At 38.6% G+C, this 17,661-nt stretch overlaps 1 protein-coding gene across 3 annotated transcripts in view; it reads right to left on the reverse strand.

The window, feature by feature from the left end:
- LOC110955801 (anoctamin-5-like) overlaps positions 1-14,514 on the reverse strand; it is a 32,267-nt gene extending 17,753 nt beyond the window's left edge. Inside the window, exons 1-3 of one of the 3 annotated variants that reach the window (XM_022200932.2) lie at positions 14,165-14,514; positions 8,639-8,683; positions 1,204-1,256 (exon numbers count right to left, since the gene is read on the reverse strand). In XM_022200932.2, coding sequence (XP_022056624.1) covers positions 1,204-1,256; positions 8,639-8,683; positions 14,165-14,240 — 174 coding nt within the window. In that variant the 5' untranslated portion in view covers positions 14,241-14,514. The remainder of the gene's footprint in view (positions 1-1,203; positions 1,257-8,638; positions 8,684-14,164) is intronic. The other 2 variants (XM_022200948.2, XM_022200941.2) reach the window with 2 other exon arrangements.
- Positions 14,515-17,661: the final 3,147 nt, after the last annotated feature.

Below are 17,661 nucleotides of genomic sequence, written 5' to 3' on the forward strand. Positions count from 1 at the left end.
AGAGGAAAATTGATGACAAATTGAAGAGACACATCGTTCGAATTGTATCCAAAGAGCCCAGAGCAACCTCCAAAGAAATTAAAGGTGAACTCCAAGGCCAAGGTACATCAGTGTCAGATCGCACCATTCGTCGTTGTTTGAGCCAAAGTGGACTTCATGGGAGACGACCAAGGAGGACACCACTGCTGAAAAAAACTCATAAAAAAGCGAGACTGGAATTTGCAAAAATGCATGTTGACAAGCCACAAAGCTTCTGGGAGAATGTCCTTTGGACAGATGAGACCAAACTGGAGCTTTTTGGTAAGGCACATCAACTCTATGTTCATAGACTCAAAAACCAAGCATACGAAGAAAAGAACACTGTCCCTACGGTGAAACATGGAGGAGGCTCAGTAATGTTTTGGGGCTGCTTTGCTGCATCTGGCACAGGGTGTCTTGAAAGTGTGCAAGGTACGATGAAATCTGAAGACTATCAAGGCATTCTGGAGAGAAATGTGCTGCCTAGTCTCAGAAAGCTTGGTCTCAGTCGCAGGTCATGGGTCTTCCAACAGGACAACCATCCAAAACACACAGCCAAAAACACCCAAGAATGGCTGAGAGAAAAGCGTTGGACTATTCTAAAGTGGCCTTCTATGAGCCCAGATCTGAATCCCATTGAACATATGTGGAAGGAGCTGAAACATGCCATTTGGAGAAGACACCCATCAAACCTGAGACAACTGGAGCTGTTTGCTCATGAGGAGTGGGCCAAAATACCTGTTGACAGCTGCAGAACGCTCATTGACAAATACAGAAATCGTTTAATTGCAGTGATTGCCTCAAAAGGTTGGGCAACAAAATATTAAGTTATGGGTACCATCATTTTTGTCCAGCCCTATTTCATTAGTTTGTTTTTTTAAATAATTATGTTAATCAACAATTCAAAAGTGATGGCTGATTTTGATTATTTAATTTTCAATAAATTTTTATTTATTGTTACTTTTGTGAGTTTCAAGTGATTTCAGTGAGAATTGTGGGTTTTTCCTTCTTTAACTGAGGGGTACCAACAATTTTGTCCACGTGTGTATGTAACGCACAGATGACTGCTATCGATGTTCTCAGGCAGCTCTTCACAAAAAATACATTTTCTTGATAAAATGTCACACTTTTTCCTTAACAGTTTATGAATGTCTTGAAAGGCCCCACAGACAAATCAGAACTTACTTCTGTGTGTCCAGGGAGTGGAGCTTCTTTCAGACCATTTCCACTGCTTTCATCTGCAAAATAATTAAATGAAAGAAATAAATCAAACATGTAACACTCAAATGTATAGGAGTAGGTAGAATACAGAGTATATATTGAAAATTTGAACTTTGTATAGAGGGATAAATACGTTTCATACAACCCAGTGCAGCAGCTGTTCATGGTTCAAAATTCAGTCTATAGTGTAGAGTTAGTTATTGTGTATTATTGGTATATAACACCGCATTATAATGCAGTTTTTTAAGGGCAAGGTCAAAGGTTCTTTATTGTCATGTCATTCCACATTTGCACATGAAACAATACGAAATTGGACTCTGGTCCTGGTTTCAGCCATAAGACAATATAAAACACTTTCATAAAAGACAATATAAGTATAAAGAGACACACTAATATATACAAACCTACAACATAAATATATGTGCAATGAGACCATAAGTTAGTGCAATACAGACAGAAGCTTTGGCTCCAAAGTAGTGGTTGACCGTAGATAAATAAATAAAGAGCCTAGTGCAGTAGTGCAGTGTGTGTATGAATGTGTGTGTGCCTGTTTGTGTGTGTGCATGTGTGTATGCTTGTGTGTGTATGTGTGTATGTGTGCATGCATGTGTGTTTGTGGGGAGAGGTGGTGATGATGCGGGGAGAGGTGGTGATGATACGAAAACGGAGTCTACAGAGACCTGTTCAATAGCCTGACAGCTTCGGGGAAGAAGCTGTTTCTTAGTCTTGTGGTTCTAGTCCGGATGCTGCGTAACCTTCTCCCTGAAGGGAGAAGGTTAAGTGTTTGTGTGCAGGGTGGGTGAAGTCCTTCAGGATGGAGGTGGCCCTCCTCCTGCATCTGTTGAAATAGTCTTACAACTTAAGGATGTTAAGTGATTTTGAATTGTAAGTATCTATGTGTGTTGTAGGGGTCTGACAAATTATCAATTGCAGTATTTGGTATTTTTCAGATTATTTGTACTTTTTTTTGCTTTGTTAACTAACTAAGGATGTCCGATATTGGCTTTTTTGCCTGTGACCGAAATGCCGATATTGTCCAACTCTCAATTTCCGATTCCAATATCAATCGATACTGATACCAATATATGTGGGCTATTTAGCTAATTTATAATTCCATAGTGCAGACATACTGTTAGTCAGGCATAGCAAGCTTGTTACTGCAGCCACACGCTTCACGACACAGTTTGATGATGTCATCATTTGCGCACCGGTAAATGCCGGTCAAATCCAGGCACTACTTTTATCAGTTTTCATGATGGGCAAAAACAACGATAATGATATTGACCGATACGTTTTTCTACCAATATCGGGCATCACTAAAAATAAATAAAAAATGCACTACCCTGACTTTAATGCAGTTAAACCTCACTATCTGCAGTCACCACTCTACGGTCTCATTACAGCACTATCAGACTGGTTACACATTACAACTAATAGCCTATAAACACTGGAGAGTAAAAGTTGAAAAACTCTCTTTTGAGTTTAGCATATGTAAAATGTAAATAAAGAAAAGCCTTTCAACAAAGTTTTGCAGTGTATTTTGTGTTCACCTAAACTGATGACACGATTTTTGTCTTTACTGCGCCTGTACTGTATCTGAAAATTTTATTGGTCTACCTGACAACTAATAGCCAATATAAATATCAGCCCTAAAAAATACATGTCCTCCATGCATGTCTTTTATCCTCCTGAGAACCGAGGACAAATTTTTGCTGTTTGCTATTATTTTCCTGACCAAAACTTTAACTGAACTCTGACCCCAACTTCTAATTCCTGATGTGTTCATAAACAAGAAAATACATGATTACCATAAGTGAAACAACAATATCTAAACAGTATTTGGCTTAACTTTTCTCTTTTCCTGGCCAGGTTTTTGTAGGGTTGCTCAAATGAGTCAAAAGATATAGAAGAAAAACAAATGTCCAGTACAGAGGACATACATGAATGGGCTGGGTCTCAGGAGGTTATAGACAAGTAGTTTAGATTGATGTGGTTCATTTTACATTTGAACTGTCTCAACAAAGGTGTCACCGGGTGGCCGTAGCATCAACAGGATCTGAACTGAAGCAAAGGTAAATACAGGAGGCCCATGGATTCAGTACTGATCAGTCTGACCTACATGTAATTGTTTGTATTGACAAAGGTGACTTTTCAAAGACCTCTTCCACTTTCCTGTTTACATGAACCCACCCAGTGAAGGAAAACAATAGTTCCAAAAATACTGTCCTACTTATTCCACTCACATGCAGTAATTTAACTGAGCTACATTAAGCTCCCTTTATATCCATGCAGGATACGTGGTGTTCAGGATAATCATAATGCTCACTGAAAACCAGTCCATCCCTTTAAGAGCCATCAGCCAGGCAATAACAGTTATGGCCGCACATGCATCTCAGACAGCCTCAGTTTACCAAGAGCCCAATAGAAAACCTTGAGGCTCCTGGTTAGAGCAGCAGATAGATTTTCACCACATTGGTGGTCACTGAGCTGACAGAGAGATGAGGAACACAAAGGCTGCTGCACACACACACTTATACAATGACACACAGCATTCCTGCAGTGCCTCTTTCTCCCTGCGTGGCCGGCTCTGGCAGCGGGAATGTGCTCGTGTAGCAGCACTGCTCCGCTCGCTGCCTGCTCCCCTATTATTCCTGAATGTGGGAACGCTGCACTTCCTGTGGGGGAGGCTGGATGTGAAGGCGCTGGTGTCTGGGGGAGGAGCTGGAGGCTGGAGGTCGCTGTGATACCAGACGTCCAACCTCCACTGAGAAGAAACGCACGCGGCACACAAAGAACACAAAGATCTCCAGCCTCCTTCAGCTTCAGCCAGCCAGCGCTGACCAGGCTTGATAATGTGACAGACAGCAGCGTGAGCCAATGAGAGAGGCCCTGTGGTGTCTCCACGTGGAAGCTCGATGATACTCACTGCCAAGGAATGGAAATAAGCCATGACTTAGGCCGTAGGAATCCCTGAGGTACACAAAGGGCAAATGGCACCGTGATTTTTCCATTAGCCTCGTGGGAAGCACAGTTGACCGTGCAGCTGAATTTTTCTTTCTTCTTGGCAGCTTTCTTCCCTCTTTCCTTTTTATTTGTCTCACTGTTTTGGGCGCGCTCCAACTGCGCACAGCCAGTTATCAGAGCCTGCCTGGCTTGAGCAAACAGAGCAAAGGGCCAGTAGTGTGTTAGATCCACTTCCACAGAGACACAAATAACCAGAGAACACATGGAGTAGCTCTCCTTCTGTGAAGCTCAGCAGCAACGATCGGCTACAGTACAGACACACTGAGTGGCACAGATGGCCGTAAATGTTCATTCATTCGGAATAATTACTATATATTTAAATTACATCATTCATTCATTTGAAATTGGCTCGGTAAATGTGACTTTTGACCCATGCACTGTGTTTCCTAACCCACTTTCCACCAAATTACACTACTCCTGCTGTCTATTTACAGTAGCAAAGATAGTCTCCTGTGAACACCCGCCGAGTGCCAGCTTACTGAAAAAAAATCCAATAACCACAAATCAGTGAGACATATTTAACCACCGCCTTCAAGGGAATTAGTGTCCCAGCTGGGCATTTCCCCTGACATAAAACAAATTTAAAACCCTCATTCTTTGGGTAGATGTACCGTTTTCTCATCCGTTTTGATGTAATGTCACATTGTGGGAGATAGACAACACTTCCATTATATGGCGGATATGCAATCAGCAAAATAAGCAATCAACTTCCTGGCTGAGTCGCTTTGAACAACTATAAACCCTGCAAAAAAAAAAAAAAGTTAATAAAGGGGTTGTTGTCCTGATGAGCTGCAGCTCTCAGCGTCTCCAGAAGATCAGAGGTCAAATGGTTCACTCAAGGAGCTATAAACTCATGCATGTTGCATCATTTACCAAAAGGACAGAATCTAACATGTTTTTTAAAATTATTTTTATTGATATTATTACTCTTTATTATTGTTTGCTATTGTGTTTTACTCTTTCAAAATGGGATTTCTTTTAATCTGACTTATGAAGTCTTTTCTTCTAAGAAGGAATCTGCTTAGTGGTGTTTGGTGTCATCCTGCAACCCTGAAGCCATGTCTTAAATTTAAAAAAAATATCAATTAAACTTCTCAGTTTTTTTAACCTACTTAATATTTTTATATGATATTTAAATTTACACTCAAGTTGAAAGACATTATGTGTGAAATAAGCAATCATGGGCTCAAACACATGAGATGAGATCAGTGTTTCATACAAGCTTAAAGAAACAACGTTGCCATTTTTTGGAGTGGGGCTTGTCGTTCTTCTTCAGCACTGGTTTCCAATTCAAACATTTATGACTAAACTATTACTAACATCACAACTTGCTTTTGTTGGGCATAGAGTAGTTTCACAGTGTTTGAGCAGAGTCGTGGGTGAGCTGGTGTGCTCAAGCTGCAGTGAAAAAGGAGGTTTGAGTGGAGAAACAGGTGAAGACTTCATACATCTAGAGGAAGTAAGAATTTAGAGTTACATCTAGGCCAGAGAGGGCATAGTTTTTGTGGAAAAAACAACTCTAAATATTTAACCGATACACAGAGATGAGCTATTAGGAGTTAAATCCACAACCAGGAAGAAACTTTAAACACAACTCTTGTAGAGTACTCAAGATGGTGTGCAAGAGCTGCCTCAAGACCAAAACTAGAACAGAGCAGACCCCTGCAAAGCCAGTGGTGAGGCAGTGAGCTTACTCCTGTGGAACTCAGCCAAGGACACAATCAAGCATCTTTATTCCTAAATTCCCCAATTCTATCTATAGACAAATGAAAAACACATGCATATTTACTCACTGCTGCTGTGTAGAAGGAGTTGAAAGGCTGCAAAATTCACAAGTGAATATGAGACGATCATGTGATCAGGATGATTTCAGTGACATTTGTGTATTTCTGCAGAGATGATGCACCTGAAGTGTCAGAGGCTGAGAAAAAGATTTTCAATCTCTGCTACAGGTCAATTTACAAAAAGCCAGGATACACTCATGGCTACAGACTGCAAGGCCAAATTCTCTGAGGGAAACTGAACATACACAAGGTGCACAGACAGTAAATATTGCTGTTTCCACTGTGCCAATAACGAGGCTGTACTGAAAGACTGCAACTTATGTGTATTTGTTCAGTTGGTTCAAAGAAATGCCGGGAACCTTCAGAACAAAGTACAGATAGACTTAAAAACTGATAATATCAGTCCCTCCTTGTATTGGTGGGAAATACACATTGTCTTATTTATTCATAAAAAAACAGCATTTTGCACTTGAACATCAACCTGTCTGCCAGAAACAACCATCAAGTCTCCTGTAAAAGGTTCTGTAGAAGATATGCCATTAACTAAACCATGGTGACTCTGAGGCCCAAATACAGAAACTAGCTGCAAATTTTTCAACCGCACTGACAGATGGTCGACTTGGTGCATCACCATGGTGACAACACTTGTGTCCATCACTTTTTAATGCCCCCTGGAAACATTTCTATTGTAATATGTGCTATTTACAACATTTCTGCACCATTTGGTGTATTCACAGTTCTTTCCTGCATTTAGGTTTGTTTTCTGTATTTGCAGTGTTTTCTTCCATCTATTGCCATTTTTTTAAAATGGTTTTAGAAGTGTTTTTTTTTTTTTTAATTTACATGTCTTTTGGCTATTTCCATATATTTCACTCAAGTTGCTGTGCACTGACTTTCCATCGCTACCGTTACCAAACAGTGGAAAAGCATTTTCAGCATTTCATCCCACTTCACCTCAAATATTCTCTTGCAGTCAGGAACCCGTTGGAGGAAACTTAGCGATATTGCAACAGTTCACTAGTCAAAGCATTCACAGGTCAGATCCTGGTTGAATATTTGTCCATGTTTCCAAGACAATTAGTCCTCGATTGCTGCATCGTCTCCACCAGGAAGAGCACTGAGGGCTGGGTAGGAGCAATCAGCATTAGGGTTGGACAATTTTCCACCACTCTGAGTGATGAAAGAAATCAGAGGAGGAAGTATAGAGTCGGAAGAGGAGATCACTTGTGCCAGTACATCAATTCCCAGAAAAATGCGCTGACAAAGTAGAGATGAAAAAACAGCAGAGGCAATGAGCAAATAAACTACTCCACAGCCGGTTCACGCCAAAACTCACTCCAACCTGGAGAATTTTTCCATTCCCTGCGACAACGATCGCCTCTGGACAGAAAATCTGCCTCTAATTTCTGTACTGCTGGAGCAGATGAGCTGCACATTTAGCACTCTGCGGTTTCACTTTGTACAGCAGCATGTTTAACTGTCAGGCGGTGACCCTCTTCAGTGTGTCCCAGAGTCAATGAATGTTATGAAATATAACCTGCATTTGTCAATATGACTCAACATACAGGGTTTAGTATTTGTCTGACAAGAGGATGTGAAAGAATATGTCAGCCACCCACTTACCCACACACAAGCACAATACGTAATAGACATTTTTCAATAGCAAGAAATAGCCACAAACTTGAGGCCTATTTGACATTGTCATGAATGTACAAGGAACAAATACAGCAGCAGTGGTGGAATGCAAATGAGGGATTTACTCAGTAATTCTATGTGCATACAATTAAAGAGCTTATATTTAATTTCTATTTTACTACTTATGTTTTAATCCAAATAATGTGAGAAAGGAATATTGTACTTTTTACTAAGAAATTACCATCGTATATCGAATTCTAATACAGCTATAGATCAAATTACTCTGTAATTGCTAAACACTGCAGGCTGATATACATCTCTGATCATTCTACTTTAACAGTCTCTTCTTAAAGTGCATTTTTATTATACTACTACAGTTATGGATGCTTGACTTTTACTTGCACTGGGCTGTTTTTTATGTTTGTGTACTGACATTGTTTGCAAATCCATAACACTGACTACATTACAGATCAAGATACTTTATCAGAATTCTGCAAAAATGTTCTAAAGCACAGACAGACAGCTGCATTCCTTATCGGTTAACAGTGGTGAAATACAACCAGAGATATTAATGAAATCGCTCGTCATGGTATAAATGTTAGCATCACTGAGCCCTGGTTGAGACACCATATGCACATTCCTCACTGCAGCATTTAAATGCATGCATCAGTGCAAATTTGACACTTCAGCCATAAACACAGAATGCGGCACATTCAACTACCAGGAGTCAGGTAGTAAAGCAGATGCCACCAGAAACTGAAATGGAGGTTGACTGAGACGCACAGACAGTTTGATCTGAGCAGACGAAACAGAAAGCAGCTATATGTTAACAGAGATGTGATTCCTTATCTAGTAGAGTTCAGCACGATGATGGGAGCATGTGGATGAAACAGCAGCAGATTATGGCAAACGGACGGACAGACAGGCATCACATAAAGCCTCAGATCTGCCCGTACCTGAGTGCAGGTTAATCTTGAACGCGGTCAACACAGCAGGACCATCTTTAAAGGACAGACAGACATACAGGTTAGGAGGCGGTATTATATTGTAGATCAGGAGAAGTAATCATGCAGGGTTATTGAGTACTGAGGTGCAAACTCCATCATGGTGTTACTTGTGGAGTAGGACCCAGGGCCTACTTGGAAACATCTAATAGAGGAAATAAACAACATGAAAGCTCTGCAGAGCATTTTATCACTGGTTGCAATCAGAGCAGTTCTTCTATCTGTTGTGGAACATACACAGGCGCTGCTCCTAACTTGAAAAGAACGCACCGTGTTGTGTACCTTTGATTCAGTAACAACCAAATTGTTTTTTTTACTATGACTCAAGCGCGCTGTGTGGGTGTGTACTGTTCGAAGTAGCAACCGTAACAGCTCTTGTGCAGCTCTCCCACAAGGCTTTCACACTGCTAGACTGCCCTGTTTACCCCCACTCAAACAAATACATCTATTTTTCACTTGATTATGAACTCCTCAGAGAGTCTTGCACTTCAGCAAATGCAGGCTAACTAACCGCAGCGCCACATTACGACAATACAAACCTTCCCCCAAGGGAAATGATACAAACATGTCACAGATTTGTTACTGTTTCTATCTAGGCAGGAGTTTTCCTTGTGCCAGATTTATGAGAAAAAATGCCTGGCTGAATGTATGGAGATGAATATGAAATATTAATGAGATAAATATTTATATGTAGGGGCTCACGCTAAAAGTCAACCACTATAAAGTATCTGACGAGCCAAAAGACTGTCCTGATAGGTGCATTAGAAGGTGAGTGCAGCAGGGACTCATGTGTAAAATGGAAAAGCACTAAATTGAACTTTCAAAATTTAATACCCATACCACCGCTGAGTCCTGAATGCAGAGCATCGTGGTGCACGGCATGTTACAGTGAAACCACAACATCCTGAGCTCGAACCGAGCCTCAAGTCCTCCATGACAAAACATCCTTTCTATCTATAACCCCACATTTCCTGTCAAGTCCGCCTATTATATTAAAAAAAGAGAAAAAATCCAGTCAAATATGAATTTGTTATTAAAGCTCTAGAGTGAAAATGTAACGTATCAGACATACACTGAAAATTAAACTAAATATGCACAACAATAGCAAACAATACCTGCTGACGGTGGTATCAGCTCCATGGACTGTAAATATTAAGGAGAGAACACCACTGATGAAGTAGCAAAGGTAGCCACTTTGCGTCTAAGTAAGCACGCTTGTGCTGTCAGAAATAAATATTTCTTTTCTTATCATCAGGATATTGTTGAGCTAAAGGGGAGATTTCCTGACATTCCCCGGAAAGCTCCAACTGTGCCAAAATACCACAAACAGAGGAGGTCATGCGCATGACAATGGGGATAATGCATTATCTGTTGAGGAAGGAATGAAGTTTTTAAGGAATACTGGTCAATGCAGATTAGGACACAGAAAGCAGCTATTTTTTTGCTTGCATGTCGTGCAGCCTCTGGACTGGATGTTTTTTTTGATGTTGTTCACACAAGATGTTCCATAATCATAAAGGCAACATTTACCAAGAGATGCAACAAACACACCTACTGCAGGCTCAGCTGTCCTATGGAAAACCCCATACATGAAACAGAATTTAATCAAGAATGTGTATTTACTTTAATCTACGCGTCTCCACAGCAGATGGGACACATGTGGCAGCTGTGATCTAAACTTAAACCAGAAATTGTGTTTTAATCCAAATAAAATCCAATAAAATCTGAAACTTGTCCTGGCAGCTCCAGCAGTTTTACTCTAGCTGTTTTCTAGTTTGCCGAGAGAAAAATCTTGCTTGCTCTCCATGTCTGATTTAGTATCATGCCTCCATCAAAAGAGGTAATACAATTATATAGCCTGTTGCCATAGCAACTCTTTGGCTCTGCTTCACCTCTGACGGGAAGATGACTTCATCGGCCAGACAACTAGGGGCAAAGTGAGATCCCCTTAAAAGGAGGCAAATCCCTATAAATAATGAATAATCGCTATTCAAGGAACTTAAAAGATGATAAGATTAATTTCCTGGCTGTACTTTAGTTGAGGCCAGAAAGAAACTGAAAACATTTAGTGAAAAAGATAAATGTCTATAAATCAGTGTCTGGGCAGCTGTTAATGAGGAAACACACTAGAAACACATATAGATCAAGGTGAGGACGGAGCCTGTCCTCTGCTTTCTGTTTTCTCTTTCACATGTGGCCGACGGTTCCTCCTGATAACAGCCTGAACAAAGCCTTTGTAGAGCGAGAACAGTCCTTTAATTTGCAGCTCACCCCAGATAACCAGCAGGTCTCTTTATTAAACCACTAATTAACACAATAAAGAGTGTGGTCGCACTAACGGAAAAAGGGTTTGATTTAGATGTAATTGTGGCCGCTCACTTCACTTTGATTCAACCTGAACACTGGGGAATGCATTTCCCTTTAATGAGCATTCAGTGATGCAGTGTTTTGTTGGGTAAACATACAGGAAGTAGGACTACGTTGTAAGTGAGCTGGATCCTGTTTATTATTATGGTACACCTAAATACAGGTTTTACTTTCAGTTTTTTGCAGATACATTTTTATCCTGACAAAATACTGAATGATCCTTTTAAAAATATGTCATATTCTCAATTGCGTTTCTAAATATAAAGAAAAACTACACATAAAAGCTCATTTTCAAGGCTCTTGGTTGTTTTCTTTTAGTGATTTAAAAGAAAGAATAGATGAGTAATTCTACATAGGTGAGTAATAGTGACTGTTCATACAGAAACCAAGAAAACTTTTCCGACTTTTATAAATGAAATGTGAGATCAAATTCATAACAGTGATGCAACTACATTATAACATATCAATTGTTTGGAAAGTTCTGGTATGTTCTTACAATATTACCTCAAAATTAAGCGGGTCAATATATAATTGCGGGACTTTTTGTCACAATTGACATTTTTGCTATTTTCAGGCCTAAAATCAACATGGCCGCCGATAACCAAACACCACATGGCATATTTACAGAAAGATACTTCTAAATGAATAAAATTGAAACTGAAAGTTATTTATAAAGATATTGTAATAAACCTGTTGACATGCCATAAATCCACACTTGACTCACACACTACTTTATATTAAATAACTCAGAAAGTCTTGGAGTCTTTCCAGTCTTTTCTTCAGGAGGAAATGACATCATGTGGAGCAGGTCATGTGATCTGGAATGAACACACTTCCTTGAGAGGCATTTTTGTAATGGGGAACTTAGTTGAAAGTGATTTCTCAGACAGAGATACAATTTGTTATTTTCCATATAAAATTTGATATATTGCCACAAAGAAATGTCTTTCATGATTATCTCAGCATAATTAACACAACACAATCAAAATATTTTTTTAAATTATGCTCATTCTATTGTTTAGCTAATTAGTAGGTGGTTGTATTCGGACAGTTATTTAGTCAACACTTTAGTGATATGCAGTCATTTTTTATTAATAAGTGATTGTTTCTTTTTTATTTTTAATAAAAATGTATGAAAGATATACCCTATGGATTTCAAAAGTCCCTCAATTATATACTGAAGTATAAAACCCTCCAAGAGTATTTTATTGTCAAGACTAAACATAAACTTTTGTCTCTCCTTCTTTGAAGTGTCTTCTTTAAAACGCAGCGCTGCTCTTATCACAGGAGCCTCGGACCTTTTCTTTTTTTGCATTTAAGTCATCTTGTGTTCTGACAAGCAGAGGTCAAAAGATGTGGTCGGTCAATATATGTCATGCGCTTAATGCATCTGAGAGTATTGTCTACGTGTACTTTGCTTTTCATATTATGGATAGGGGTCTCTCTTGGAAACCAGAATGTTTCCTGATAATTTGATAGTTACTGAACTTCTTCTGTGCCTCAGCTGGTTGTAAAAATAATAAAAACTTTACCTCTGCTCATTCGAGTATTCGGTTTAAATGTCAGTAAGGGAATAGGACAGGTTAAAACGAAGAATTGACAGGTTAAAACGAAGAATTTTAGCTGTTAGTGAGTGACATGATTATGCAAACTTGAATGTGACTCTTTATTACGTCACGATTCAAGCACTTTGTCTCAGGCTGCACAGTTAGGAGCCATTACCTCATTACTCAGACTATCACACTCATCTGCTTCTCCGGAAATTGGTGAAAAAACATGATTTTTGCTTCATGAATTGTTAATTAGATCTAAGAGAAAACACTCTTGAACCACAGAAAGCACTCTTTTCCATTTGTCCTTTTTCAGTTTCCTTTTTATTTAACTCTGGATTGATGAAATTTCAACTATTTCGGAGAACACAGTCACTTCTTTGTCTGTTATGAACAAGGCTGACTGCTCACTGATGAGACTGACTTGTCTGTCTTATAACAAGTCAGATATACTTCAAAATGATTTCTGTGCAATACTGAATACCACCTGAGCAAAGTCATAACACCACCGCTATTATAACAGATGGAGCTCTGTGGCAATGAAACCAATCATCTTTACTTACTTTGTAGCCTCCTCAGACATTACTGCACATAGAAACAACAAATGATCGTAAACCAATATAAATAAATCACGCTAAAGTCTGAAAGCAAATCCTAAACCAAAACCAACCTGATAAAATCTCATGGGCTCGCCTGAACAGACCCACTTGAAAGCGGTTTATTGTTTGGCAGAGAGTCGCTGAAGCCTGACTATCTCAAATGAGGCAATCCCATTAGATATAGTCACAGAAGCTGAGCCTGACACATACTCGTTTACACAGACGCCTCATGTGTGACCTTTTCTTTCTTTTAATTCAAATTGAAACTAACCTTGAGATGAAGATGCTGCCTCGGCTTCCTGTAGGATCATCTGCTACAGCGATAATATTTGTAGGTGTTGCTCTAATTAAACAAGATCTAAGAAAACAATCACTATCAGAGGGGAATTCTGTGCCAGTGTGACCTAAATGACTTGTAGGTACCACTTTTTAGGGGCCTTCCTGTGATGCAACAACAACAACAACCCTAACAGCCCTCTAAGATCCAGCCTATCTGTTGTGATCTACTTGCCTGCTGGCCTGTCATGGGATCACTAACTGGACTTGAAACAGACTACATGGCAAGTAACCAAATTATAAGAAGCAGAGTGAAAGTCTGTGTTGCTCCAAGAACTAAAATAACTACGAGAATGAAATTTTGATACAAGGATTTACACTTTGTCAGCCTCATTATTCACCTTAATGTGTTTATGTTTAATGTTGCCATGAGGATAAATTGCAGGATACTAATTAATTGCGGCCTCAGTGTGATTTTTAATTGCATTAGCGGCATTTTGCAGGAGGATGCTCCCAGAAGCCTGTTTTTAATTGTGTTTTCAGCTCAGAGGGATCACGATTACACTTAAACATGCAGTGGGCTACTTTGCCAGAGCAGCTACCACCATGTACAGTGCCACCTTATAGGAGGAATAACAGCAAATGTGGCAGATTTGTCGCAAATAGTCCAATTTGGCCAAACCTACCTGTGACCTGTGAGTCTGAGGCGTTCTGCAGCTCGATCAAAGTTTCATCCTTCGCCTTCCCGGTGATCCGTCTCATAGCGGCGGACGGTGTTATTCTAAAGGCTTCACCTTCTCACAGAGGATGTCTGTCTGTCTGTCTGTTTGTCTGTCTGCTGTCCAATCGAGCAACGATCCGACATCCGAGCATCCGCCGATCACACACTGGAATCAATGAGTCCGATCAGTTTATGGCAGATGGATTGCATTTTTCATTATAGCCAATTTTCGAAACTGTACCCTGCTGGGCTCCCTGACACAACCCGAGCAGAGCAGGCACCCATAAAGGGGAGTGGCATGGCTTTTTCGTCGGCACAATAAGTGTGTTTGGAAGAGACGGTCATAGAGAGGGAAAGAGAGAGAGAGACAGCCTGCATTTCATATGACATTAAACAGATTGTATTTTCATGCTTTGGCAATATGCCAAAAAGCACTTTGAACTAAAGAAATTAAGTGAATTGACAGAGTGAGAAACTAGGCATCCAATTCCATTCAATATGAGCAATACTGCAAAAGAATAAAAATAGATAAGTAAATAAATAAATAAATAACAGTTTATTAAGTAGGAAAGTAAGATTAAATACGTTTTTTTTTAACCCTGTAAGACCCAAAAAATAAATAAATAAAAGAATAAAATATATATATGCCCAAATATAGAAAAATGAACAAAAATACAATAACAAAAAATAAAGTAAAATTGGAATTATGGATATATTTTTTAAATTAAAACCAAATAAATTAACTAATAAAATTATAAATAAATTACATAAATAAAATAATGTAAACATAAATAAAATAAAAATAGTAAAAAAAATAAAATAAAACCGATATTGTATTTTTTGCAAAAGTGGGTTTTACAGGGTTAAAGAAGAAAAAAGAATATTGTGCCAGAGAATGCTCTGGCACAATATGAGAAAAATATCAATAATATGAGGATAACTTCAGTGCCACATAAAAAAGGAATAGAATATAAGTATAATACATTATGATAAATACAAATAAATAAGCTAAACACTGGGATAGAAAAGTAACAAGTAATACTGACAATGAGTCTGAGGTAGCAGAATAATATCACAAAGATTAATGAAATTTTGCCCAATAAAACTTCAATATTGCACGTGAAGCTGAAATACTGAACCTGAGAAGAAGATTTTAAAAAAAAGAACAAGAGAATCATAAGGAAAAAAGGGAAAAAAAGTCATAAAAATGTCTTTGTGTATATGTCTGTGTGCCATATATGTATAATATGCTGTGTCAAGATAGTTCTAATAGCATGCCGTATATATGCGTTTTAATTGCATCTCCCTCTGCTTATGGCATGTTATTGCATATTATGTCCTCTTTTTCAAATGGAATCCATTCCTTTAAGCTGTCATCAAATTCTGCGAAGTCTGGGATTAACAAATCAAAGTTATTAAAGGTTTTGTTGTCTTATAGTATTGTGTTGTTCTATTTTAAGAGGAAATGCATCCGTCTAGCTCACCTGTCGTGCTCCTTCTTCTCTTGGTATCTTGTGTCGTCCTTTCTCTGTGGTCACTGAGTCTGTATTTGATCAGGATCAGTCTCTGCTTTGCATCTCTGACAGCAGAGAGATATTCTGCCAATTTGTATTCATAACTTCAGACCAGATAGCATTGAAGTTGGTTCTGTGTTTTGGTTTTACAATGTCCCATATGAGCATCTCTATTAATGTAAGAATTCAATTTTTTTTTTTATTAATACCAGAAGATTAGGGCTGGACTAAATTTGATCATCCTCTTTGTCATTTTTGAATTTCTACTTAGTAAAACTGTATTTTTTCCTATTTTCTCAGTTCATTGAATTACATCATCCTTGATGCTTTGTCACTTGTTGTCCACCTGATTTGCATATTTACATGCCAATAAAGCAAATTTAAATTTAAATTTGCAAACTGAATTGAGGGAGATACAGAGGGAGGGAATATGCATCCCAGAGAAAGGTTTGTGAGTCAGCAAAGCAAGCTGAGTCAGTTGACTGAAATAGTCTAGTGGTAAGTTACATTTTCAGTGAAGTGGAGCAGGTTACCTATATGATCACAGGATCTGAAAATATAAAGGGGAAAGCACTTGACCAGACTAAATTCTTCTGCATGACGAGGACATCTTGTGGCCATTTCTAGCATTTCACAAACACATGTAATCTTTGGATATGTTCTGTTTTATAGCCTTCTGGATTCAAAAGCTTTAATGTCAAACGCATCAATGGCAAGTTATGAATGCAATGGAATTATTAGTTCTCTGTGTCTCTGCTTAGAGCTGTAATTAATCTTTCTACGGAATACTTTGATTCAGAAACGCTTATCACTTGCATCTACTCGTACACAGTGAGGTAACAAATATGAACAAATAAAAACAAAAGTGTATTGGTATTGTTCATCTCTGCTATTGCACGGAGGTAAAAACTGTCCTTGAATCTTGAATTTCTGCATCTCAGACTCTTGTAGCATCTGTTAGACAGCAGGAGTGTGAAGATGTGGTGCTGCGGGTGTCGTTGTTGTTGACACTTCTGAAGACTCTGCTGCTAAATGTCCTGTAGAGATGGGAGGATTAGGCCTGTAATTTGTTGGGCTGACTTGATCACCCTCTGCAGACACTTATGGTCCACTTGTGTTGAGTTCCTGCACCACAGTGTGATGCCATGAGTCAGAACGCTCCCAATAATGCACTAGGAGAAACAGAGGTACAGAGACTTTAATAACATTTACATAAACTTATATAAACATAGAAAATAAATTATGTTGAATCCAGTATATAGCTGTTGTTTGCGAGTTAGAGTTCTTTCCTACCTTATTATTGTTATTAAATAAAAAATAAACTTCAAAAAACATAAAAAAAATATTATATATTACACAACAGTAGCCAGCTTTAAATGACATACACATAATGGAAGCTTACAGATTATCACCTGAAGAATAACATAAAAATACCACAAATATATTTAAATTTTTAAAAAGTGTAATTTAATATGATACAATCACTTCAGTATAGTAATAGCAGTAAAGTAAGCATTAAATACCTGTAAACACTTGTGAAGTAGAAATTAATTGTTGATATTATTTACAATTTGGCCTGTTTTTTGTTTTTTAAATAAAAAGACCAACATTTAAACGAATAACTTAAACACGTTTATGTTATTTAATCAAATTTAAAAGAATGCTGAAGGAAAATCTGCAAAATAACAGTAAAGTACAGTTACAAAAGTTAAAAAAAAATACATTTTCACAGTGTACAATGCAGAGGAGTGATGGTACCAGTTGAAATTTCTTCAGCCTCCTCAGGAAGTTCGATCTCTGCTGTGCTTCCTGGTCAGCTGGGTGACGTGGAGGTGAAGTCCTCACTGACCCTCAGCATCTTAAAGTGCTGACTCACTAACAGACACAGAGTCGTGGTGTTGATGACTTCTCTTCTTCCTCAGGTTCACTATCGCTTCCTCTGTCTACT

Source organism: Acanthochromis polyacanthus, chromosome 2 (assembly GCF_021347895.1).
Source record: "Acanthochromis polyacanthus isolate Apoly-LR-REF ecotype Palm Island chromosome 2, KAUST_Apoly_ChrSc, whole genome shotgun sequence".
Taxonomy (NCBI): domain Eukaryota; kingdom Metazoa; phylum Chordata; class Actinopteri; family Pomacentridae; genus Acanthochromis; species Acanthochromis polyacanthus.